Below are 26,071 nucleotides of genomic sequence, written 5' to 3'. Positions count from 1 at the left end.
AAAATGCTTTGTTCTGCACAGCAGTGTAGTCTCACAGAAATGTGATAGTGTGGGTAATTATGGCAGACTGACATGTTGTGTTTGATGCCCAAGATAGTTTGGATGTCTTTGCATATGCAAATATGTCCCCAATTTTCTTTCCTAGGTTATTTTCACAAGACGAACGCTAAACCAATACACACTTAAAATCATCAATCTATTTTTGAAATTAAGTATTTGAAAGGATGATTCTAGTAAATCTGTTTATGGTTTATCCATTCCTGCAAACACAAAATGATGAAGTCTAACTTAGATGTGTGCGTAGAAAATTTCACATACAGGATGCCTTATATTATTCTTAATCAGAGTATGTTTTTAGAACATAAAAAATGGGTCTCATACTATTGAAAAACAGTTCACAGCTAATTCCATGTAACTTAAGAAGTTTATAAACTTACTGAAGTCCCAGCTTTGATTTTTAAGTATCCTGAAACAAAGCAACTGTTATTTAGATATCCTGATTTTGTTCATTGGAATAAATCCACTGTAGTTAGTATCAGAGATGTATTTATTTCCAGAAAATACTTCAGGTCTAAATTGAACCATAAGCTCTGATTGTGGACACTAACCACACAAATGATGTCATCATTTGGTGTGAGTATTACTGAAGATGTTAATGGCAAGTTCATGGTAACAATATTAGGGAGAATTAGTAATCTAAATAAATGAGGTGGTTTTCATCAATCAGCCAGTAATCTTTCAACCTATTAGCATCTTATGAACAACAATAAATTATATTGGAAGAAAGTTTTCTTTTATTAGAGAGAGCCATTCTTCTCAGAGATAGAACAGGAAAGTTGTTCATGTAGGTTTTTCAGTTTCATATAGTTGCCATGCTGAAGAAGTTAACAGATCAGACTTGACCTCTGTCAAAATTCCAGCCCTAGTTCTTCAGATTGTTTCCATGGCTACTTTTGCTTACTTCATGATTTAATAGCCCCGAATTAATCAATTTTTATCTCTGAAAGTTCTCTTAAAAGGATGAAGAGGTACAGAAAACTGGTTTTCCTTGACACACCTCTGGTAACCAGTGTGGTTTTGCATTTTAAGTCTTTCTGCTCTTCTTACTCCTCTGTTCCTAGCTGATTTTCCTTACAAGTGTAGAGAATGATAGTGTATATGCATGTATACATATCTGTATATTTGGGAGTATATATGTATATATATGTACATATATACATAGACACACAAATATACATAAATATATGTATATCTATGACAATCCATACCATCCTTTTTGGGCTCTAAGATACCACGTGAACATACAAAACATCACTTTATGGTGGGTTGTTTTTTTTTTTTTTTTTTTTTGCAAAAAACCAAATTTGTCCTGAAATCAAAACAAGGACTAGCAAGCAGTTCTCCCAGGAATGAACTGTGGACTTCCTTATCAGAGGTCTTCTGGGTTTTTAAAGATTATGTGGATCTGGGGGCTGCTGGACGATGTTACAGAAAGTTACTGAATACATAGAAATCTGAACTGTCACTGGCTGAACCATGAGCAGGTGGTAGAGGGGATTAACTAACTACATTTCTTAGTTACGTGCTTTCTCCTAGACAGTATTTTTAACCTATAAACAAATTAGAACCTTTCATAGTGGTTTGAATGTACTTTTTTTTAGCTGTTGCACAGTTTAAGCTGCAAATATTTGAACAAGTGAATGTGAACTTTCTTAAAATCCATTAAAATGTAAACACTTGTAGAGATTTTGTCAGGCCTTGCTGTTATGTTAGGTTTGGGGAGAGTTGTTAGTGGTGGACTGAAGGCAAAGTAAGTGGTTACAACATATATGTTTTACCTATGTGTAGTTCTCATTAACCTCTAGATTCACCTAGGTAGAGTATATTATTCACTATCTTAAACTTTTTACCAGTATAAGGTGGAAAACAAATAAAACATACTACTAAAGTAGGATACAATGAATGCCATGTAATTTGATCTTGTATGAATCAAAATTTGCATTTGTTTTGCGAATGGTTTCAACTCACGCTTTAGAAATACTTGTTTCTGTGTATGAAAAAATGATAAAAGTTCAATTTACAGATCAGGACAGTAGTGAGACATAAATGAAGTTGATAATGTTACAATTACTGTGAAATGTGGTACTTAAATTAACTGGGGAGAGAAAGATCCAGTAAACCAGATGTTCCCACTTTTTAAAAAGGTCACTGCTAATTAATTAGAATCTGAAAAAAGTTTATTGAAAAATCCTTCCATGTTGCCTAAATCCAAGGAAGTTCTTTTTATACATTTGAATGAAAATATAAGCTTTTTATTTTATAGATTTACCGAGTATTTGCATTGTGATTCCACCTTTTTTTTTTTTTTGACTGAGCTAAAACTCCATTTTCTAGGATAAATTATCAATGTGTCTTGCCTTGTGTAAACCTCAGTTGAATAATAGTGGCAGTATTTTGAATTTTACACTTTCAGACTTCAAAGCAGCATGTCATGTGATTTGTTATACTAACCACAAACTATGAAGCAACCTAAACTGTTGACACACAATAAAACTGAGACTGCAACAGATCTATGGTATCAAAGCCTCAGGTAGTAGTTTACTCTGTTGCAAGCCAGTATATTGTGATTCTGCATAATGAACAAGCTTGAGTGAAGTGGTACCTCACAGCCTCACAGTTGAAGTTCTTCTATTTAAAGACTTTAAAAGAACAAGGTTAAGTTAAATTGTTGAGTTTACTATCTGAACTATATAAAAGGAGCTTTTCAGAATGAATGAGTTTTGATATGTGTGTAAATGTAAGAAAGCTTAACAGATACTGTTTCAGAAAATCTGAAGAGCAAGGTGATGGAGAGGATAAGAGAATTTTGATCAGTCCTTTTATACTAATCTTTCAGGTGAAACAGGAAATCTTAAACAGAATAGAGGAGTGCAAGGTCTTTGCACAAAATATTTCTTCTGATGCTTTTCTCCTTTTCTGATCTTTTTCTCTGTTGAAAAAGGTGAAAGAATTGATTAATGTATTGGTCTAAACTAGCAGATAAATAATAAATGATCTGTGCATGAATGCCCATTGTACTAACAGCTGATTCCTTGTCCTAGGTATAGATAATATACCCTGACTTGTATGTTTAATTGAAATTACTGTTCCTTGTTGCCCTTTCATGTTAGGGAGCTCCTTCAGGTATCAACTGAAAAAACCCAACTGAATCATCCATACAAATCCAACCATATAAATTCTTTTACTGATACTTAATTACTTAAGTAATTACTATATTACTGCTAATATAGGTGGTCAACATTCCTTGTGAATAACACAAAATTGAAACTAATGGTGCCAGTAGAATTAAAGTGAATCAGTAAAGAAATCAGTGTAATATAGCCCAGGTTTACTGCATGAATGTGGTAAGTGGCTTCACATTGCTCTTCTCAACCTGTGGGGGTTGTTCTCTGAAAGTGGTCTGGCATAAACAGGGATAGAAGATTTCTTTCTACTGTCTTCACTGCTCATTATGTCTTTAACATTGATCCCAAAATAATTCTGTTTGATGTTAATGAATATGAGGTCGTATTTGGATACTGTCATTAATCTGAGAAACAAAGCATGTTTTTCAAAGGCTAAAGAAAATCAGATGTTTCAGAAATAAGGAAAAAAAGACTAGAAATAATAATCCAGAGAAAGGAAGTAGAAGTGTATTACAAAAGGTGTGTGTAATTTGCAGCATGCCTGTACAAAAATTGCACGAGTAGAAAAGGTTTTAGAGAAGTTCCAGATCTCCCCTTTGTGGGAGTTTTGGCCAGGCTTTTTCTATGTTATTGTGCCTGCTTCATGAACCATAAAAGCAGCCCTGTTTTGGGTTTGTAAAATACTTGTGTGGGAATCCTTTATAGTAGAAGAGCAGATTAATTGGTCATGTATTGAGCCTGAGAAAATTTGTGTTTTAAAAACTTGCATATTCAACTTGCACTTTTGAACCTTCAGTCTACTACCTCAACCTCAAACCTCTGGATCTTCTAGATTTTGCTCTTCAATCTGTAACATTATAAAAAATAATAAAAAATATTGGTTTTTCTACCATTCTGTCCTGGTTTGTAGGATCAGCTTGTATTCTATTTGCCATCTGTTGGAGGTTGGGCAGGTTTGTTATCTCTTCCAAGAACAATGGTTTGCTCGAAGAGGTAATGGTTTGTTAATGGGCCATTGACTGACTCACTGCAGGGCTGGTAATGTAACACCATCCCATTGTGAGATGCTCCACCCAGAGGGGGAAGCCAAGCACTCTTTTATGGGATAAAGGGGTAGCTTTTGGGAGAGAGCAGCTCTCTCTTTGCGGGATTCCCAGAGAAGCAGCTCCTTCGGCTGGATTCCCAGAGAAACGGCCGGAGCTCGGAGGCGGCCCCGGCGCAGAGGAAGACTGGCCCAACTGCCACCAGATCTTCAGAGAAAACTATACCCTTCTAAAGATCACCACTTCAGCTGCAATTCATCAGCCACTGCAAGAGGAGCAGCTACCATTTCAACCGGACTGCTACTAACACCCTGACTCCTCAGGGTTGTGGGCTTTATCACTGGTTTTGTTTGTACCAATTGCATTTGCCTTTTTAAATTGTTATCTAGTTTTCTCCTAGTAAAGAATTGTTACTCCCATTCCCATATCTTTGCCTGAGAGCCTTTTAATTTAAAAATCCTGGTAATTCGGAGGGAGGGGGTTTATCTTCTCCATTGCACAGGAGGCTTTTGCCCTCCTTCACAGACTCCTGTCTTGTCAAACCAAGACACATTCCCATTCAGAATTCTTAGAAGGGGTGACAGACCCTATATTCAGTGCACTAACAGTCTTGGTTGACAATCTCTTCTACGTTATTTTTGATTTCAGATATTATTTATTTGAATATGAAGAAAAATTTTGAGGTGCTGCAGTGTGTTTTAAGAGGGATCCAGGCACAAGTCTTATATGGCTTGGCTGAAGAAGCTGGAGTTGTTAGTTTGGAGAAAAGGAAGCTCAGGCGGGGTATTACTGCTCTCTACAACTGCCTAAAAGGAGGTTTAGCCACATGGGGGGTCAGCCTCTTCCAGTAACAAGTGACAGGACAAGATGAAACATTCTCAAGTTAAACCAGGACATGTTGAGATTGGCTGTTAGGGCAAATTTCTTCAGTGACTCTGTGGTCAAGCATTGGAACAGACTGCACAGGGAAGTGGAAACAGCATCCCTGGAAATATTTAAAAGGTGTGTAATGTGACCCTTGGGGACATGGTGTAGTGGTGGGTTTGGCAGTGCTGGGTTAATGGTGGGACTCAATGATCTTAGAGGTCTACGATTCTAAATTGAATCTTAATGTACTTAAATAATGTTCCCAGGTGTAAGATGATTCACTCCTTTGTAACAGTAGATGGGCTGAGACAGACTGTTGTTTTTTATTTTGGGAGTTAAAAAAGCAAAGAAACAGAATCTTCTTAGAATGCCTTAGGTTTTGCAGACTGAGCAGTTCTCAGAAGCACTAAATGTGTAGAAAGCTGGCAATGAGAGATGTGGGCGTAAGAAAAAACATTTCACATAGAAACAAGTGAGCTGGTATCCAGTATTTATAATGCTGATATCATGCACTGATACAGGGTTCTATTTATGCATAGAGAGAGTCCCTGTTGGGTATAACTCTGAGTATTGTAAATTTCATCCCTAAATAATCCAAATAGGATTAATTTCTAAGGCCAGCATAATCCTTTTGTTCAGAAGATGCAGCATTCATAAACATTTGGACCTATTTATGATGGGTATAATGTATACTTCATGAAACTAACTTTCTTCTGGATGGTTCATGTTTAAATGAGTGCCGCATTCTCTAGAAGATGATGATAGTTTCTCAGTTTACCTTTTCAGATTTCAAAGTTTTCAGGACCTGGGGATGCTGGTCAGCAGCTGACTGAATATGTGTGCCCAGCTGGCCAAGAAGGCCAATGGCCCCTGGCCTGTATCAGAAATAGAGCAGGCCTGTGATTGTCCCTCTGTGCTCTGCATGGGTGAGGGCACACATTGAGTATTGTATCCCATTTTGGATCTCTCATTGCAAGAGAGACATTGAGGTGCTGGAGTGTGTATCCAGAGAAGGGCAGTGGAGCTGGTGAGGGGTCTGGAGACATTAAGTCTTATAAGGAGTGGCTGCAGGTACTGGAGTTGTTCAGTCAGAAGAGGAACCTCAGAGGAGTCCTTCTCTCTAAAGCTACCTGAAATGAGATTGTAGCAAGATGGGGATCAGCCTCTTCTACCAGTCAACAGGATGAGAGGAAATGGCCTCAGATTCAGCCAGGAGACACTCAGATTGGACATCAGGAGCAATTTTTTCACTGCAAGGATGGTTAGGCATTGGAAGAGGCTGCCCTGGGAAGTGGTAGAGTAACCATATGTGGAAGTGTTCAAGACATGACTGGTTGTGGCACTTAGTTCTATGATTTAGTTGTCACAAGGTAGAGTTTGGTTGGACTCAGTGATCTTGGAGGTCCATCCTAACCTAATGATTCTATGATTCTGTAGTTTGTCACCAGATGGTTTGGTCTCTGTTCTGAATCATGCAAAGCACAGAATGCAAAAATAGCTCTTTAGCAGCAGCAGCATGTAAAGCAGGGTTTTCCATATCAAGATCAGGTAGTTCCTTGTGTTTGCAGTCATGGTGGGAAGGAACTAGTCAGGACTGAAACATTGCTAACATGACATTGAAAAGCACTTGAACTAGACTATCCATGCAAACATTCCGATCAATAGCATTTATTTTTTAATTTTTTACATTTATTTCTGTCTTGGAGAAAATACAGGTATGTCTGTCTTATAAAATTTGCACAGGTACAAAGCTGAGAAAATTGCTTTAATTGACTTATTTTTTCTTTTTAATTCCCAATTGAAAGTAGGGATAAACAAAAGTTTGTATTACATACCACTCAAGAATTTTCAAGTTTTTGCACAGCTGAAATAACTGGAATATGGACTCTGCAAAGCTATTTTATTTTGTTTTGTTCTAATTAATTTGAAATCCTGAGCAACTGATGTGTATAACTTTTTTGTTCTTCTGAATTTGTTGCATATTCATCATCCTTTAGATATGTGGCTATTTCCATTATTTAGGAAGTGCTGTGTTATATACAATTCACAATGGGGCTCTTCATCTCTATAGATGCCATGTTTAGAGTATTTTTCTTTTATGTTTGCTAGAGTGACACCATGGCATCATTAGGACTCTTCTTCAAAGATGGCAAAAAGCGCATTGACTACATCTTGGTCTACAAGAAATCAAGTCCACAGGTAGAAAAAAGAAGCACGTTTGAGAAGAATTTGAGAGCAGAAGGGCTGATGTTAGAACGGGAGGTGAGTCCTGCAGCTTATGTGGCATAAAAAACCCATTTATAATACTATCCTACTTTACTGAACTGATTAAAGATTCCAGACAAAATTACAGGGCTTTCCATCATCTGCTTAACTGTATTAAATTAATAAGAAAAATAGTTTGGTAGTGTGTGTTTAAAATGATTTGGCGATACATGCTTGTACACAGAAGTGTGGTGCAGTACAGACGGAAAAGTTCCAGCTTCATATACTTGCAGGACAGAAGCAATTTCAATAACCCATGTTGTTGCTTTAATGTATAACCTCTATGTCTTTCAGCAGAATGCGTGATGTTAAATGACTCACTGTTTCTCAAGGGGTTAAGCTTGTCAATAGTCTGTTTCAGCTGTGGCTAATAATAGTAGTATTAATAAAAAATGAAAGAAAAAGGAGCCAGAGAAACATTGCCTTGGATTTTTGCTGTCTCATGAGTGACCTGCAGACACAGATACATATTTAGTCTATTCTGATGTAACCTTCTATTGTTCGTGCGTCTTTCATTTTGATTTTTCATCTCAGTAGAATTGTAATATGTGTTCTGGGTTTAGGCAATGAGCTTGCAAGATATAGCGCACAATATGGCATGTTGAATATTCATAAATAACTAAGCTGACTAAAATTTGGCTTTAAGGCTTTTAAGAATTGTTGCAGTATGGTAGTAAAAATATCTGATTTTGTTCCAATTTAAATAATAAAATCTTATCTTTTATCAGTTCAGAATTATTGACATTCAGAAACAAATGATTTTGTAAGATCTGAAATATTCTTTTTCCACAAGTATTTTATTTTATCCGCATCTTTCGAGAAAGTAAAATACTTGAGGTAGTAGTATGGAACTGTGATATGATTTATGGAACAGGTAGGTAAAATTGTAAACATTTTAAGTGTTATTCATTGTTTAACTACATTTTCTTTTACCTTTACTTACCAAACTTTGCAAAGTCAGGTTTTTGGAGGCTTTAATCAGACTCAACTCAAATATCAAAATATCTAGTTATAAAATCTCAAGCAAATACATCTGGGAACAGTGTGGGGAGCTGAAGTGGTTACAAGAGAAGGTGAATATAGAAATCTGTAAGGCTGAAACCCTTGTTTTATGTATAAATAAATTAGTGATGAAAAACATTTGTATAGAGTACACTTTGTAATTTGAACAAAAAGCCATCCCAGTTCATACACATTTTAAAATTCCCAGCAGATAATTCAATTACTGAATCATTCCCTTGAGTTACCATTTTGGCAGCCTGGCCTTCTCTTATCTATTCTCATGTCTCTAGCAGCTGACCACGCTTCTCCTTTAATAGGAGACACACAGAATGGTCTTCAATCTGTTAAATCCATGTTAAATTTGTTTCCATGTAAAAAGGTGTTGCGTAAAGTCTTTACTTTTATTCATGGCCACAGATCTTTCCCTGCAGATTCCTTTTGTCCCACTTGTCTACACATACTACGGAGTTTGTAAAGGAAAATGGTTATTGATTTTCCTTTGTTTAGAAGAGCACTTATTTTCAGAGTTGCATGCCCAGTTCATGCCTGAAATCAGAATTTGACCTTGAAGAATGCTTCTAGAAGGATGGTTGCTGTAGGTTCAGATTATTTATATGTGTTTACATGTTACTGCTCTTTACAGCCAGCTGTTACCAACAGTGATATCATGTTCGTTAAAATTCACTGTCCGTGGGAGACATTGTGCAAATATGCAGAAAGAATGAACATCAGGATGCCTTTCAGGTATTGTGGAAACTATTTTAAGAAATCTATGATCTAGTGCTTAATATTGAAAGTTCATCACTTACTCAAGTCTAAAAATGCAGTCGTTACTGCTCTGTAGCCAGGCTTGCTCATATTTATTTTAGTGATGTGATGGGGAGAGTGGAGAAACAAATAAGTCCTGTTCTTTATAATTTTTACACAGTACTCTGTGTTTCTTGTCTTTAAACTTGCCTTCTAAATCAAATTGAGCATATGTCTTTTAGAAAACAGTTCACACATTGTTTTGGATGTTCTTGGCAGAGTTTTAGATATTCTCCATCTGAGCTTGAGTATCCTCCATGATTTTAGGGCTTTTCTGGAGTCTTACTGAAAGGGGGGTGAAATGACAGAAGGTATCTTCTATGTCTCCAATATAACAAATATTGTCACAATTTGAGTAAACTGAGGTCCAGTACCTTTCTTTAGGCAGAATAATGGCCTGAACTGAGTTCCTTATCTGAATGCAAAACAAGTTCTATCATATTGACAAATTAATATTTATTATTAATTTGTGGGACAGGTTAATATTTTCTGCAACAACACCTAAGTCTTTAAAGGAGAAAATGTGCCTTTTCAAATTGATTAATAATTAGAGAGAGAAGAGCATACAGTGTGCTGTAAACCTCCCCATGAGTTAAAGTGGTAACTAGGTTCCAAAGCTGTGTGACCCTTGGAAAATGTCCTTGCAGCACTCCTTTCCCACTCAAACTGCCAAGTGCTCAGTCTTTTATGCTATGGCACTGTGGCTCTCTTGCATTGGTCAGAGCGAAACAGTGATTGTGAATCATCATTTCTCAAATCTTGCTCCATATATCCAGTTCTGTAGTGAGTTTTCACATCATCCCATTAAGCCTTGAAAGGCCTTTCCGCAAAAAATGCTTTCTTAAACATAAATGTGTTTTTTAAACATCTTCCATGTGTTTAAAAATATTATTACAGTACTATTTGAGTATATCTAGTTCAAAAAATACTTGCCTGTATTTTAAATACAGGAGTGTTTATGTATGGGTATACACACATAAATAATAAAAATTGCAAATAAAAATTATTTTTTCTTCTTTTGATACATTAAATAACAAAATCGTGATTTAGCAATGGTTTGAATTTTTCATAATTTTTTTTACTTTATAGATCTATAGTGCTCTCAGGACAAAAAACGCTGGCTTTTGCAATCCTGCTTTATTTGGAAGGCATTCTATGTAATTTTTTGTTTGTTATATTATTAAAAGCCACGTAAATATATTCTCTTAGTGTTTCTTCAAAGTGCTTTAGCTCCTTTTTATTCAATTCATTTCAGTAAACCAAAAGTAGATTAAATATTAATTTTTGCAGTTTCACCTTTTTGGTAGTTTTGCTGTACAATAAAATACATGTATTAGGGAAGAAAATTTTCCATCTCTGCCTCCATAATAGAACTGTGAGAAACAGTAAATTGGTCAACATTTCTGTTATCCTTAAGATGACTTTAATAGGAATTTAAATTGCAGTCTAGAACTTGTGTGACTATTTCAGTATATGTCTTGAATTTCTGTACCTTTTAAAACAGAAGACAATACAATTCTGGTACAACCACAAGCTCGATATCGCAGAATTGAAGGGTGGTCTGCCCTGCATTGCCAGCAGCCTTTCTAAAGTGTCCTCTACAGGAGATGAGCAGTTTTTTATGATACCTTCTCTATTTATAGAAGGACGTGCTTTAGAAACTTGCCGAGACAGAGTTCAAGTCTTCATCTTTGTTCATATTTGCCTGGATGGCTTTTTCATGGATGCCATGAATATGCCAAAATATAAATCTGCACTCCTTTAACAACATCCTGTGACCACACGTTTTATAGGTTAATTACATATTCTGTTAAGAGCACCTGTGTTTGAAGTGTTGAACTTGCTTTTTTGAACAAAACGTTTCCTACCTGGATTGTGTATATTGTTTTCCTGAGGTAACTATTCAATGGACAAAGGAACCTCAGATGTTACAACTCTTCCACAATTAGTGATTACTCAGTGAACTAGAGTATCTTCCTCCCAAAAAGTTTTAGGTCATCCTTAGGTAGATTTAAATAGGCCTAAGAGGAAGAGAGTTGGACTTGATGATCTTTGTACATCCCTTCTTACTTGAGATGTTCTGTAATTCTAAAAAGTAAATTATTTCTCGTAAACTTTATCTGTTTCATCAGTGGTTTCTGACTGGTTCTTGTACAAGGTTAAAGATGACCGATAACCTTTACTGCAATATTTTAATGCAGTATACCTGTTTGCTCTTGCACAGCCTTGCAAAATTTTGACTTTAAGTTATGGTCACTAAAATATACCATATGTCAATATCACATATGAATAACACATAAAGAATTAAGTTAAAACTTTTTAGTTTTGTTTCGCTCAGTCCAGGAATCTAAACAAAATCACCAGAATTATTATCACACAGTTTACTTCTCTCTGTTTCTGAAAAGTAGAAACACTTTTGAGATTCACCCAAAACCCCAGAACTGTTTTAGCATGGAATTATACCAAAATGTGTTGGCAGATATATAATATGTCTCATATATGTAATATAGATGGAATCTCAGTATTTCAATTGCAGAATGAATTTTTTCTAAAATTTCAATAGACAGTGTGTAGTCATCATTATTGTCTTATATATATGGCTGACTTTGCAATATTACTTTATTTGGAAGCATATGTATGTGGTTTCAAACAGTATTTGAGTAAGCATCAAAGCTAGGTCGTGACTGAATTATAAGTTTTAAACTTTTAAGGGCATTTTTGTTAAGTATATGGTCTGTCAGTAGAAATACAACTACTATATGTTTCTAGAACTGAGACAAATCTTTAATTTTGTTTACAAGTATCTCGCAACACATGATTATTATTGTTTGTAGTTAATAAGTTATTTGTATCAGTTACAGCTGAACTCATATCTGTGCAAAACAGCTAAGGGTAACTAAAGGGAATTAAATAAGGGTTTTGTTAAAAAAATGTCTGAAAACCCTTTAATAACCCTTCATTGCTTCATTTACAATCCTGCCTAGCAATACCAAGTGTCAGGCTGCCAACAGTCTGCAGATTGGTAGATACAAAATTTTCCAGTAGCCATGTATTCTCCAGGCAAGGAGTCTTTCACCCTCTTTTTAATGTATTAATTTCAGTGGATCTTCAGTGTAAGTGTAATGTACTTTAATAAATCTCAAATACTGCCCAGGTGTGCAGTTGCAGATCTTACTAACTCCTGAGGAATCTGCAATATCAAAGTTTTTGTGTGGTTGAAATGTCATGTGAAATTATAGGAGGAAGCCAGGAAAAAAGCCTGAAAGCCTGAAACTAGATGTGGATTAATATAACCATGAAGCAAATACATCTCCGTTTGGTTTCAAAATAACTCAGAAGACTTTACTGGGAATTTCTGGTTTTGTTTCTCTAAGTGTCTATAACTGGTGAAGGGTGAAGAAAAAAGAACTGTGAAGTGACTTATTGATCAGTAATCATTATTGTCAGTAGCTACAAATCTAAAATGTACTTTTAGAACAAACTTGAAAAATGTGAAACTATGTTATTGGAAGGCCTATTCTATTTCAGTTGCCTTTTTTAAGTGTTTTCTTCATGTTTTTGTCTATAAAAATGCATGTTTTAAGATGTCTAGCATTCTTTTGTAACATATATGTCTTTTTCAACTGTCTCCTTGATTAATCTCAGCTGATTTTTCTGTTCTTTCAGGAAAAAATGTTATTACACTGACTGGAGGAGCAAAACCATGGGCAGGTTGGTGGGTGATGTGTAGCTTCTAATTTTGTCAGATAGTCACCCTGCTAAAGAAAACCCATTCTCAGTTGTAAATTTATCCAGGAAACTTGGAAAATTAGATTATTTTCGTGAAAACTCAAAATATGTCAGCTGAAAGTGCTAAAATATTCATCTGCAACAAGGTTGCAGTACTTTAAAGCTTTGCCAGTTCTCATTTTAGAAATGTAAAAATGTTTATACCAGGGAAACAAACAAAAAATAGACCTTATCTTCGCAGGAAGGATTTAATACCGGATCTATCTCTGCCCTTATATCTGCTGACAACAAGGCATACTTCTCTAGCATGTAGGATACTTTTGGGTGTGTATCTCAGATTCTGGCAGTCAGCTACTTCCTTAGATATGCTAACATACTCCTGCGTGTTCTTGTGATCAGGAACAAATTAATGCCACATGCTGAAGGCTGCTTTGAATTTTTGTTTGCTGGCTGAGAGAATAACTTGCAAATCTCACTTGTAGCTAGCTGCTGCTGCTGTTAGTGTTTTTGTCAGCCAGAAGAAGGGTACAAGAGGCCATAGGGTCAGGGGAAAGGAGCCTGGGAGTGCTAGGGAGTGAGAATGGGGGGACACTGTAATTATGTCTGACTAAAGTGATGGGGAGCTGTATTTACACTCCATCACTTTAGTCAGACATAATTAGGTCTTGTAAATCCTAATCCCTAGCAGAAAAGATACATGAAAATATTCCACATGAGGGAAATCTCCTGAAAGAGTTCCCTGTCACAGGTTTTCTTGAGATGGATCTTGAGATGAGATCCCTTTTGATTTAGGTTCTCCTATTGTTACTTAAGAGGGTAAAGAGCTCTCATTTCTCTGAACAATTTGGAGACTCTCACGATAACAGTTTCCAGGATGATCAGCTAATGACAACAGAATGTTGAAGTGAGAAAAATTTAAACATATAAGCTGATATAATATGTTGAAATAAACCAATTTATAACATAGATTTACAACTGTGTTTTGTCCTCTTCCCAGTTCACATGCTTGCTCCATTTTAGCATACATTATGAAAAGTCTAAGTAATGTGCTTGCAATAAAAGGCAGAATCAACAAGCTGTACTTCGAAATTGTCTCATTTCAACTATAATCCATCTGGTGGGTCCTGGATGTTACATAAATTTTGTTTTCCTTATTTAGAAGGACAGATGTCTGAAAGATGCAACTTAAGTTGCACAGTACCTGTGAATCAAGTAATAAGTAATTTCCATGCCAGGTTGATTTTGTATTTGAGATAAATGCTTTTACCTGTGATATACTTCGTGAAAAATTGAGTATGAATATTTTTATGCATATATTTTCTGGCACTTTTTATAATTCAGTGCATAAAAGAACAAAAGAAATAGAGAAGCTATATTTAAAATTCAAAGCTAACTTTAAAATTGCTGACATACAAATCACATGCATAGTTTAAGTCCTACAACTGTCATTATTACCTTGCATCCTTCTTACAACTTTTCAAACTGCTTCTCTGTAATTTATTTAATCTCTTGTTAAAATTTCTAAGTTGAGTTTATATGAGCTACAGTGAAGAACTATATTAAAATTCTTGTATATCAAAATATTAAGGTTATAAAGTTTCTATGATTTAAGAATACAAAGTAACACTAGTATATTAGACCTGGTGTGACATGTACATTTCTCTAACTTTATTGACATGGTTATATGATAGATATATATGTATCTATAAATGTTCTTTAAAAGGTCTGAAAAAGATTATTAGGTGCATTAATGAAAGTACAAAAAAAATGTAATACTTAGTTTCTTTTATGTGGTATCTGTGTGGTGTCTATTTATTTATACACCTTTAAAAAGCCCTTAACACTGTATTTAATTCTATGAAGCTTGATTTCTTTCCATAGAATCACTCTATAGAAATAAATCTATAATACTCATTATGACCAATATTTAGAAAGCCTTCCTCTTCTCAAAGGAAAGAAATATGCATGTAAGTAGGGTAGGTATCAAAAAACATCTGAACTCTCTGATTGAAGATTGAATAACCTAGTAAAACTGTCTTGTAATTGCTACATTTGGACCTGCTGATTTCATGCTGGTAAAGGATGGCATCAAGGAAAAGAAAATTAAAATATAGTTATCTTAGAATGCAGCTTCACCCTGCTCACTGAAATGTTAAAATCACTTAATACTTCTAAAGATAGAGAAGCAAGAATAACTTTATTTAGCACCTGACCCGCAGTAAGTTTGCTTTGCAAAAGGACTTTTAAAATCTTTGGGACTTCAGTCTGCACACTGAAGTGAAATTGTTGATATCATTCCATTAAACAAAGGTATGATAATTTTCTTCTTTTTTTAGTGATGATTGTGTCTATAAGCTGAATCTGTCAACCCTAACATGTTTCCTGTTACAGTACATGGAAACACATCATGCCCAAGTAACTTGGTGGCCTATAGCTGACACTTCTGGCCAGTCTTGGGAGACACAAACACCAAGCAAACTGCTGGGTGATGATTGCTGTCAAAGCTACCTAATATAACTGGTGGAGCTGCTTAATTCTGGTATCTCATTCCATGAGTTAGGTAGATAATGCTAAGATCATCTATATACTGTGTTCCTTTACAATGCAGTCTGTTGAGTAAACATAATCTGCAAGGATTTCTGGATGAACTTGTTCAGCAAAAAAAGATTAACCAACCAAATAAATCAGTATGGTACAACTGAGAATGGGAGTCAAGTAAAGCTGAAATTAAAAGTATCTTCATAAAATATTAAATTGTATAGCTAAGAATGCAATGCACAAGCATTTCAGAGTGCTATCCCTTGGTCCAAGGTGCATAGTGTTCCAGTAGCACCAGCTGGAGTGGTTTCAATAAAAGCTTACTTGAAGCAGCATCCCATAACTTTGCAGTACCATTCCACTGGGACATTTTTTATCTCATTGCCTGAACTAGTGACTTCCCCAGACCAGCTCTGTCTGCTTTTACTGTCACTAAATAGGCTACATTGAACAGATTAAGTCAGGAATTTGTTTAAACTGCTGCTTTTAACCTAGAAAGCCACTCTGAGTAAAAATGCTAATACTTAGTCCTATGATTTAGGCAAAAATTTGTATTTAAAGGCAAGCTCCATGAAAATTCAGTTTCTTCAACAGTAAAAAAATGTAAGAAAAATTTTTCTCTTGGATAATTTTTATACATTTCTCAGTTGCAATATTCTGTGCTATCTAGTGCTAAAGGCACTACATTTTGTCACAGAAGAGAAACTGCAAATGTAATGGGGACACAAGCATTAATTTATTCCAATCCTGCTTTTCATGTTAAAAGAAGAAGCCATGAATTTCAAACAAGAGCTGTCTTCTTTAACATAATATTCATCTACATTTTTAAAGATTTTTGTATGGGAGATATGATCAAGACTTTTCTCATAACCAATTTTAAAGTACTTTCATAATAAAAAATCTGAAATTCGATGCATTGTTTTTCTCTTCTTCCCAATGCATCTGCATATCTTCCTCATTAAAAAAGAATTCTGGATTTTGACTAAAAAGTGAGCAAGTATGCAACAGAAAAAAGGGTTAAAAGAGAGTAAAGGGGAAACTTCACTTACATAAACTGTACTAAGAGAGCTTCCACTAGAACTCACTAAGGTATTGCTAAGGAGACACTTAAAGAATCCATGTGCCTGTGAATTGTATCCTGTGTTTCAATTTAATGAACAGGTTATGTTCTTTGGCTTACCACTGTAAGCCAAAGTGGTGTTGGTGTTGAACACAGGTGGTGTCCCTCAAGTGCACTATCAATTACAACAGAATGTACACCAATATCTTGCAATCTATACCAAGAAGAAAATTTTGAGAACTTTAAATGTAACTGTAAAATCCTTCTCCCACATTTGGCTGAAATTTCTCTCTGATACTGTGTGAAATATTTTTGCTGATGTTGAGAATAAGTACATTTTCATAAGGATCACTTTATTGCATGGGACTATGTTAATTCATATTATGAAACACTCTTAATGCTATGAAATATAACATTTTTATTATGGACATTATGAAATGTGTAGCTGTGCTTCTGCTTAGCACAGGCAATGAAGTATTCACCTCAGAGAAAAGAATTTGTTGCTTAGCTTTACACTTCTTGTGGATGTAAAGTATATATGCTCTGTATATCATGGATACACATTCATTGAGTAGAATCCAAATTCCACTGGAAAAAAATACTATATAGGCGATGTTCTTCTCAAATTTAGACTTTTTCTGAAAATCTCTGATGTGCTTATTCTGTCATGATATAGCACATTTAATTTGAGATCTACTCCTTAAACAACCATTTTGCATTGAAATTGAATATGAAAAGGTATAGGTGAGCAAGGAGGGCAAAGCTGAAGTGAGCATTTGCTTGAAAATTAACTGCACTTGACTAGATTTACCTGCGTATGCATGATGTTCCTGAGACATCATTTAGGCAAGGTGCCAGTAGAGAAAAAAAACGTTTATGTTGCCAGTATAGAATTTAATTGAAGATGTATCTTTGATGTTCTGTTTGTGTTTTGTGGTATCTATTTTTAAGAATCTGGAGGAAACAATATCTAGGGAGTTTTTTTTGCCTAAATACTGCATAACCATTTTGGTGTAACATATCCTTTATTTTATTTGATGTTTAGGTATACTGTTTCATAAGGCAATATCAGCTCTTGGATTTTTAAGAAAATTTTGCAGGGGAAAACTTTTTTGCAATCAGAAAACTATGATCTGATCCTTAATACTCTCAAATATACTTAAAAATTTTATGAATTTTAGTGTCCACATTGCCAGGCAAGAGAGCAGGGGGGAGTTTCACCTGCATTATTCAGTGCAGCTAGATATATTCTTGGCTAAAACATAAGCATCTACAGTTCTGCCAGATGAACTACCTTGGGAAATTAATTTCTCCAGACTCAATACCGCAGTCCCATTTTGAGCCATAATCCTTAATTTTAGGATGAGTTTTACTTAAGTGAAGTGTTCAAGATGGATTGCAAATAATTATTGTTCATTTTGCTTTTTGACTTCTTATTTTCTTTTATTTACTTAATGTGGATAGGTTCCTACTTTCATTTAATTTAATTTCTAGTATGATGTCAATAAATATGCAGTGCTGGTGATAGAAATGATAAGGAATTGAGAGCGTGTAAATCTGACTTCTTGTCTCAGTTTGCAGAGGAATATTAGGGAGCTGAAAAGCTGGTTGCCAAGAAATCCCATGAAGCTGGATAAGGAGGCCCTGCCTGATCTGGAGGAAACAGATTGCTACACAGCCCCCTTCAGCCGTGCTCGCATCCACCAGTGAGTGCTGTGGTGGAAAGGCAGTGCCACAGACCACAAGGGTTTTCTGTTTCTCTCTTCTAAGCAATGGCCAGAGAGGTAGCTGCTAACAGATGGTCCCTGGCAATACCAATTATCAGATTTGATTTTATTCTCTTAAAGTGAAAATCTGCTCTTTCTTACTTGCTATTTGATGGTCACTCAGTAACAATCTGAAATTTGACGGAAAGATGACTGTTGCCATTTTAGTTTAGAAGTTTTTTGTTCCCTTACATTAAAAAATGCAAATACTTCTAAAAATTTTCTGCACTTATTACTTACTTTAGGTAGGCAAAACATGTTGAAATTTGGAACACCAGAAGCAAGCTAAGACCAGTGATGATTTTTTTTTCTCTCTTACCAGATTTGCATTTAAAAAGATCTATTGCCTCTGAAAATACAAATATATATATACAACAAAACTATATGTGTTCATATCAGCATGTTGACGATGCTATATTTAAAATGTGACATACATTTTTTTCAGTACCTATAAAGTTATGTTTAAAAATTCTGTTTCTTACTTTTAAAGTTATTTTGTGATAACTGTTTTAGGAGCGAAAAGTTAATTTAGAAATATGAATTAGGATAAGCAGGATTTTTTCCAGTCAGTAAAGAACCTAAATGGTAGTGAACTGACTTTACCCCAGAAAAACAGAGTAATGGCATTAGTGTCTCAATTTTTTTTTTTTTCCCCAGTAACTTATCATACTGCACTGGATCAATCCCCTGGTTTTGGTGTTTTTTTCTCAATCAGCTCAGCTGATGTAATTAATTGTAGTAGCATCACTTTTGGCACAGATGAGCAGGAAGAAGCTCCTGCATATCAGATTTCTCATGTCCAGAATGGAGCCATCTGGCCACGGTTGCTTTACTTAGCTCCATCCTGGGATCCTCTAAGGGAAATGGTTGTGGAGCTGCTTCCCAAGTCTCCAGTGCATGGATTTATATTTTTTAATAGTAATTTTGGTGGTTCCACTGCACAACAACTGTCAACTCATAAGTAGTTTAAATTTAAGGCCACCACTGTTACTGAAGGTCTTTATTGAATTAATTATATCCAGAACAGAAATTAACTAGGTAGTAGGATATTTTTGGTTTAATATGTGATAAGGATAACTTTTTTGGACCTGCTGTAATGGTGTATAACCTTATGTCTAAGGAATGTAAACACCCAATAAATCGTTGTAAAAAGAAAACACTTGGACAGCTATGTTTCAACATTTTTTGTTTTGAATATTAAGATATTAATTCTTTTAATAGCTTTACAATAAACAACAAAGAAAGCTTCTTCAGCAATTCCACAAGAAGTAGAATTGTGCATCATATGCTACAGAGAACTAAGTATGAAGATGGAAAATCCAAAATGGGTGAGAATGCTGTATTTTTTACCTAACCCAAAGCTATAAATTTTTTCATCTTCAATTGCCAGGAAAAAATATAATTTGAATGAACTCAGTTTTTTCCTGTTCTTGAAAGGTTTTCATTGACTCAGTAACAGAGTTGAAACAATGTCCCATCATTTTCTACCTAAATGTCTCCATGAAAATTTGCAATATTTTTCACTTAATTACTCATTCATTAAAATAAAATGGAGAGATTATCATAACTTTAAATTATTGAGAGCTACAGTAAGGGTTACATATACCTCAGAAAGCTGACAGTGTTTTCAAGGACTGATCCTAGTATTTCAGCTTCTGTCCATCACTTTCAGAACAGTAGAATCAATGTGTGCTACACTTAATTTATTTGAGGTGTCTGTGTTGATCTAGGACTAAATTCAGTTTATATCAACACTCATAACACAATGTTAGTTTTTAGAAAGTCTTAACTACCCATTTTCATTTTCAATGACCAGGGGATGTGTGCATGATTTTCTGGTTTTTCTGTGGGAGTTAAATTAAAGATTAAATATGCAGAGGCTTGGATGATTCCAGTTACAGAAAATCGTTGCTTGAATTTCTGAACAAAAGCAGTAGTAAGAAAACCAGGAAGAATTAAGTGTTCATATCCAACACCTTCGCAGCTGTTGATGGCAAATTCCATTATAAGATTAGTTTAGTATAATATGAATATTTGAAGAGACAAATCTGTATTCTACCATACCTACCTGTTTCTTGAAGAAACCTTTGGCTACAGATTTGCTCTTAAAGGCTATTGAATATTTTTGTTGTACCTATCAATGGTTGTTTATTTGTGCAATTTTTATAATCTGGTTTTAGGAAAAATCTAGGAACTGATCCAAAATACAGTAGGCAGTCTGGCACTGAGCACTGCTCTTGATAGGAAATTGTCAGTTGGCTTATATTTAAAAATACCAGGTTTTAGCTGGTATTAAATCGCTACCTAATAGCTTTTAACCCTGCAGGTGTTTCACTGCCTCAGGGATTGTCCATCCATACCACTCAGATGACACCCATAAAATCTGAATTATATGCTCTGAAGAATACAGTGTGAATGTAACTATTTTCTCAGAATCAATCTGGTGCAAGCACTCAATCCTGAGAGAAAGTTTTTGGGCTTTGTTGGCTTGGCAAGTTGCTCTCTAGTTTGACAGAGCCAAAAATCTTAAAGAATCAGCAGTACCTGCTAGAGTAGTTGGTGGGGTTATTGATTGTCATCTTTAGCAGCATTATTATCATTTAACACTAAGTTCCATTCTCCAACTATAACTTGAAAATTCATGTGACTTGAAAAATGTATATGAAAAATTTATATCAGACCTAATGATTTTTTGGGTTTTTTTAGGTATTAATAGGTTACTAAATAATGGAACATATGAAGCAGCATTTCCACCACATGAGGTAACCTGGTTAATTTGATTTTTAGTTTCATATTTGGATTAAATCTTCCCTTAGTGGTTTGGGATCTTACCTTAATTCTGTCTTGCAAACTTTTAATTTCATATTGTAACATGTTGATGCTTCTTTTATTTATTTAACTTTAATATTGGCTTTTAAAATTTTCTGTATTTGGATATTATAATAACATCCTGGAATGTTCTCTGGTTGGACTAGGATATTATAATTATTTTCTGATTTTTATGAACTGGACATTGCCTGTTGCACTCTTAAGGAGAGTATCAGTTGTTCCAAATTGTTCCAGTTAGTTGTATTAAATTATTTTTGCTTGTCATTTACAAAAGCATTTGTTTTTCTAATAGCTTGGCCACTTGATCACAGTTGGTGAGACTGCTTAACTATGTCCTGTTTAGTATTTTCAGAATAGTTCTGGATAATTTCTACTTGACAATACTTTTCCCAGTAGTTTAAAAGTCTACTAAAGACTGTAAACCCAAAAAATGAACTAAAAGCCTGTGTTTGACTTAAGAGGGTTTTCAGAAAATATTCTACTGTTGAAAAGAAGAAGCAAGCCACACATCTTCAGTCTTTGAAATGCTCTCAGGAACATGGTAATTGCAGCTCTGAACTCTTTTTCCGTGTCAAACCATGACACTGTGTTTCAGCTGAATATTGTGACTTGGTTTTGTATTTCAGAGGCTTTACAAATGACTGAGAGTAATTTTTAAATTATTAAGTACTTCAGTTTTAATAATTAATTACTAGGAATGCAGAGAAGGCGTATTTTAGATAAATAATGTAACATCATTGTTAATACTTCAGCTGTGCATTATTGACTTCAGGGAAAAGCTGGCTGTACTACCACAGAAGCTTCTGAAGCTTTCTCTGGCATCAAAGCCATGCTGTCATATCCATTTTATATGTTGCTTTGTTATGGCATAAGCTACTGTTTCCGCATCTCAGTTAAAATCAGTGAAATCATAATTTTAAGCTACTCTTACTTTAATTGCTCCTTGACTGATGCTAAGGACTAGTGGTAGAATTTTTTTTTTTCCCCACATGGACAAATAAGAGTGAAAATTCAATCCCAGTGGTAATGCTGAGACTTGAACTCTTTTTTGGATAACAGTGCAGAAAGAATTGGGAAAAAAATTAAAACATGTAATACTAGGTAATGCTTTGCAATCATTTTTTACAGCCTGCTGTGAGAATAAGTTGATGTTCTCTTCCTACGTGTTCTTAGATGCAGCAAAGGTCACACTCAATGCTGACATCTTTGGTTTGCTGCTTTGCTGACTGTCAGGAGAAAGGAGTAAACTTGGACTTTTTGCAATATTTAGCTTTGGTTTTAACTCATTCTTAAGTCAGAGAATCAGCAGATTGCAACAAACTGATGGTGTTCTTTGAACTGTGAGGAGTGCTCAAGATTTCAAATTCCCGATAAAAATCTAAATGGCTTAGTTACCTGCATCTGCCAGGGTCAAGAAATCTGTCTGATCACTAACTGAGGTAGGTGCTAGAGAGCTCTTCTCTCTTCACAAGAAATTACTCGGCTCACTTGCTGTCAATTGATGAAATATTTTCTTTACCATACTTGAGTGATGGAAGTTTTTTTGGGGAAAAGTACAACTAAAGGATATATCCCATTTCAGAACTGGAGCAAAATTACAAATGCAAGAAATTCTGCTCAAGATTATTCTAGCAAATGTGTGTGATACCTTTTGACTGCCAAGCATGAGGCTATTATTTTAGTCTCTTAGGTGGTCTGTAAATGTCAGACTTGGCCTCAAAGGATTCCTTTTGGATCGGACTGATTCTGTTTTGCTTTTAATGCCTCCAGAGTCCTATGTAGCTTCAGAATAATGCCATTTCTGTTTCCTTCATCTTAGAAAGTATGTACCACAGAAAGAATATATTTTTCTACATGTTCAACAATAGTGAAAGAAAGTGTTAGAAAATGTCTAGGAGAAGATAGCTGACATACTAGAAATTTCTAAAATTTTATAGAAGAAATAAAAATATACCACAAGCATGTCTTGAAGAATTTAAATAGGCAAAAGCATACAAGTAGTCATCTATTAGTGAAATAAAAACAGAGCTGACTACTTATTTAAAGTCTTGTATTAATATGTTTCGGTCATTAATTATTAGAGAAACTGGCCATTTCAGAAGTTTATGTAACCCTGCCTCTTATGTCAGGCTTACGTTAGCTCCTGATGACATGTTCCAGATGTGCCCAGAATAAGAGACCTATTTATTAAATATAAAGAACATTTCTATTAAAATTATAATCAAAAATATGTAAAAAAGTCTTCATTTTCCATAGTGCCTGGTAATGTACTTACATTTCTTTGTGTTTTTTCTCAGGGAAGCCACAAAAGCAGGCATCCCATCAAAACACATGGAGCACAGAATCACAGACATCTCTTGTATGAGCGCTGGGCTCGATGGGGAATGTGGTATAAATACCAGCCTCTTGATTTAATCAGGTATTAGTACTTTGAAGATTTCCTCTGGTACAAAAAGACTGGCAACAGTGTGCTAACTGTATTCATAAATTCCTCATGCTTTCCTTATAGCATTTAGATATTCCCTATTATTGGATAAGGCTGGAGTTCTCCAAGTTGCTTATTTTGGGTGGTCTTTTGTAGGTTAATTTCAAATGAGTCTGCTTGAAGAACATGTAGTTCCAACTGCTCAGGAATTTTCAATGTGAAACTTAAAATACAAACCCATAATGTGGCCTGCTGATCAGAGACACTTGTCCCTTGTGGAGGGCATCTTTGGAAGCAGACTCTTATCCACATGGACAGTCAGAGTTAGCAGATGCAGAGGACTTAAAATATAACCTGATTTTAACCTTTCCATGTGGGTTTAAATAACTCTTATTTATATGTCTTAGACTTAGTGTCATAGGTTACCGAATGTAAAATAGAGAAATACATATCATTTAAGTTAAATAATGGTGATGTTTGCGTTTCACAATTTCCTCCTCTGACACTGAATACCAGTAATTCATTCTCTTGCTGCAAGTTTTTATTACTGATCTGAATCATAACCGATTATTGGTGCATTGTATGTGTGCCATGGGACAATTTTATGCTGTATCGTCCTTGATTGACTTTCCAATCACTGCTATTTCATCTGTTCTAGCAATTGATACCCAAGTTTTGAAGAATTAAAGTTCAGTCTTCAGCTTGTGGATTCAGAGCATTGTTTTCACTAATATTAGTTGGAAATATGGCATATTATCTATGTATGATTATCATAAATGGTTTTTAAATTGAATACTTAGGTCATACTAACTTACGTTATCCCTTTCCAGATTTTTTTGTGTCTGTGTACATCCATCTGTCTCTCTGTCTGTCTATCTATCATCTATCTATCCTACATTTAATAAGGTTGCTACCAGTCCATATGCATAATCATTGCAGAGAAATGAAAATTACAGAGGCACTACAATTATATCCATGTTCTCATAAATCTGCAATTAGCGTCACTAAAATACTATGTTAGCCTGAAAAAAAACCTGTTTGGTAAATTGACAATTTTGCCATAAACTTGTAGTGATAGTTCCTTGTTAGAATTATTCTACTACTGTGGCAGTAAAGAGAGATAGAGGTCACCATAAAATTTAGTTTTAAGCAATATATGTGTTTCCTTTTCATGTAGGCGATACTTTGGTGAAAAAATTGGACTGTATTTTGCCTGGCTGGGATGGTATACTGGAATGCTTATTCCTGCTGCTCTGGTTGGGCTCTTTGTTTTCCTCTATGGATTATTTACAATGGATTCCAGCCAAGTAAGGTAAAATTCTATTTAATAATATGTAATACCCTATTGTTAGTTAAGAACAGTCTGGCACAACTTAGATTGCTGTACTTTTAAATGTTTTGGAGGTATGGTAATAATGTAAGAATTACCAAAATAGAATATTGGGTCTTTGAGTCAAGTATTTGCACTTTGTACATTTGTTTTGCATCAAGCCAGATGTGTGCTGCTGGCAGTGGCCATTCTTATCACTCCATTGCAGTGATTCCCACTAAGAAGAAACAGACCCGTCTGTAAGGACCAGTGCTCATGTCTTCACTATTGCAGATACTGCAGTAGTGGCTGATCTAATTAAGGCTAATGGGTGAAAAAACAGCCATATTCCCTCATTACCTTCATCTTGCTGTAACTTCCAGAGTGTAGTAAAGTTACTAAACTTCAGCTTCTGCCTATGACTTTTTTTCCTTCTTCATTAATAGTGGCAAACTTGGACTCTAACAAAATTCTTATCTGTGCCAATGTAACTTGCAGCCAGGAGACTCAGCTTCAGGGATATTGCAACCAAGTTTTCAAGTTTCCCACTTTTGTGATTTTGCTCTGAGCAGGGTTTATGTCAATTTAGATGTGATGAGCATGCTCAAGTGCTGACGGTACTGCTGGGAACTCTCTGAGGATCCACTGTACTGCAAAGTATTCTGTTAGCTGTTATCAGACAGTATCAGTATCTGGTCTTACAATTGCAGCTGTTGCTCCAAGCAGTTTGGGTGCTTAGGCTGTATGTACACTTGGAGTCAGATTTTATAGAAAATGTTGTTTCTCTGGCTTTCAGCAAGACTATATTCAAGTTTTATCTAAGGAGTTTTCTTTAACTTTTATTTCACAGTGAGTTATTATATTCTACAGTGCTGTTAATGAATACTTTTAAGCTTGATTAGTACAGAAAACTCCTGAGAAACTCTAAGAATTCAAACCACATTAAATACAGTTAAATGCAATAAACTTAACAGCCAGGAAATGATGCTATCTTTAAGATACTGTATTAGGATTGTTTTTCATCATGAATGTCTTTCAAAATGCAGTGGATCTGAAGTTGGGGATCAGACTGTTCTTAGAGCACAGGGGCCACAACTGTTGAACTGTCAATCTTGTATTTGTCACATGTACAATGGCACAGTTCCAGCAAAGGGGGAACAAGGGGCCATAATCTACTATTATCAAGATATAGCTTAGTATTTCTTCCTTGTGGAAGAGAAGTGTGTCATTGGCAACTCCCTGAGAG

General features: G+C 35.2%; 1 protein-coding gene across 11 annotated transcripts in view; it reads left to right on the top strand.

Annotated features, from left to right (window-relative positions):
- Positions 1 to 26,071, top strand: part of ANO3 (anoctamin 3) — a 108,643-nt gene that overhangs the window by 52,437 nt on the left and 30,135 nt on the right. For all 11 annotated transcript variants that reach the window (XM_085581211.1, XM_077784400.2, XM_085581210.1 and 8 more), the window contains 8 exons: positions 7,205 to 7,357; positions 9,006 to 9,106; positions 12,836 to 12,880; positions 18,071 to 18,202; positions 19,484 to 19,590; positions 20,969 to 21,024; positions 23,389 to 23,510; positions 24,694 to 24,828. In XM_085581211.1, the coding sequence (XP_085437337.1) occupies positions 7,205 to 7,357; positions 9,006 to 9,106; positions 12,836 to 12,880; positions 18,071 to 18,202; positions 19,484 to 19,590; positions 20,969 to 21,024; positions 23,389 to 23,510; positions 24,694 to 24,828 (851 nt within the window). The remainder of the gene's footprint in view (positions 1 to 7,204; positions 7,358 to 9,005; positions 9,107 to 12,835; positions 12,881 to 18,070; positions 18,203 to 19,483; positions 19,591 to 20,968; positions 21,025 to 23,388; positions 23,511 to 24,693; positions 24,829 to 26,071) is intronic.

Source organism: Lonchura striata, chromosome 5, assembly GCF_050655825.1.
Source record: "Lonchura striata isolate lonStrDom1 chromosome 5, ASM5065582v1, whole genome shotgun sequence".
Lineage (NCBI taxonomy): Eukaryota > Metazoa > Chordata > Aves > Passeriformes > Estrildidae > Lonchura > Lonchura striata.
The sequence above is the reverse complement of the archived record's forward strand: the minus strand, read 5'-3'. Positions and strand labels throughout refer to the sequence as shown.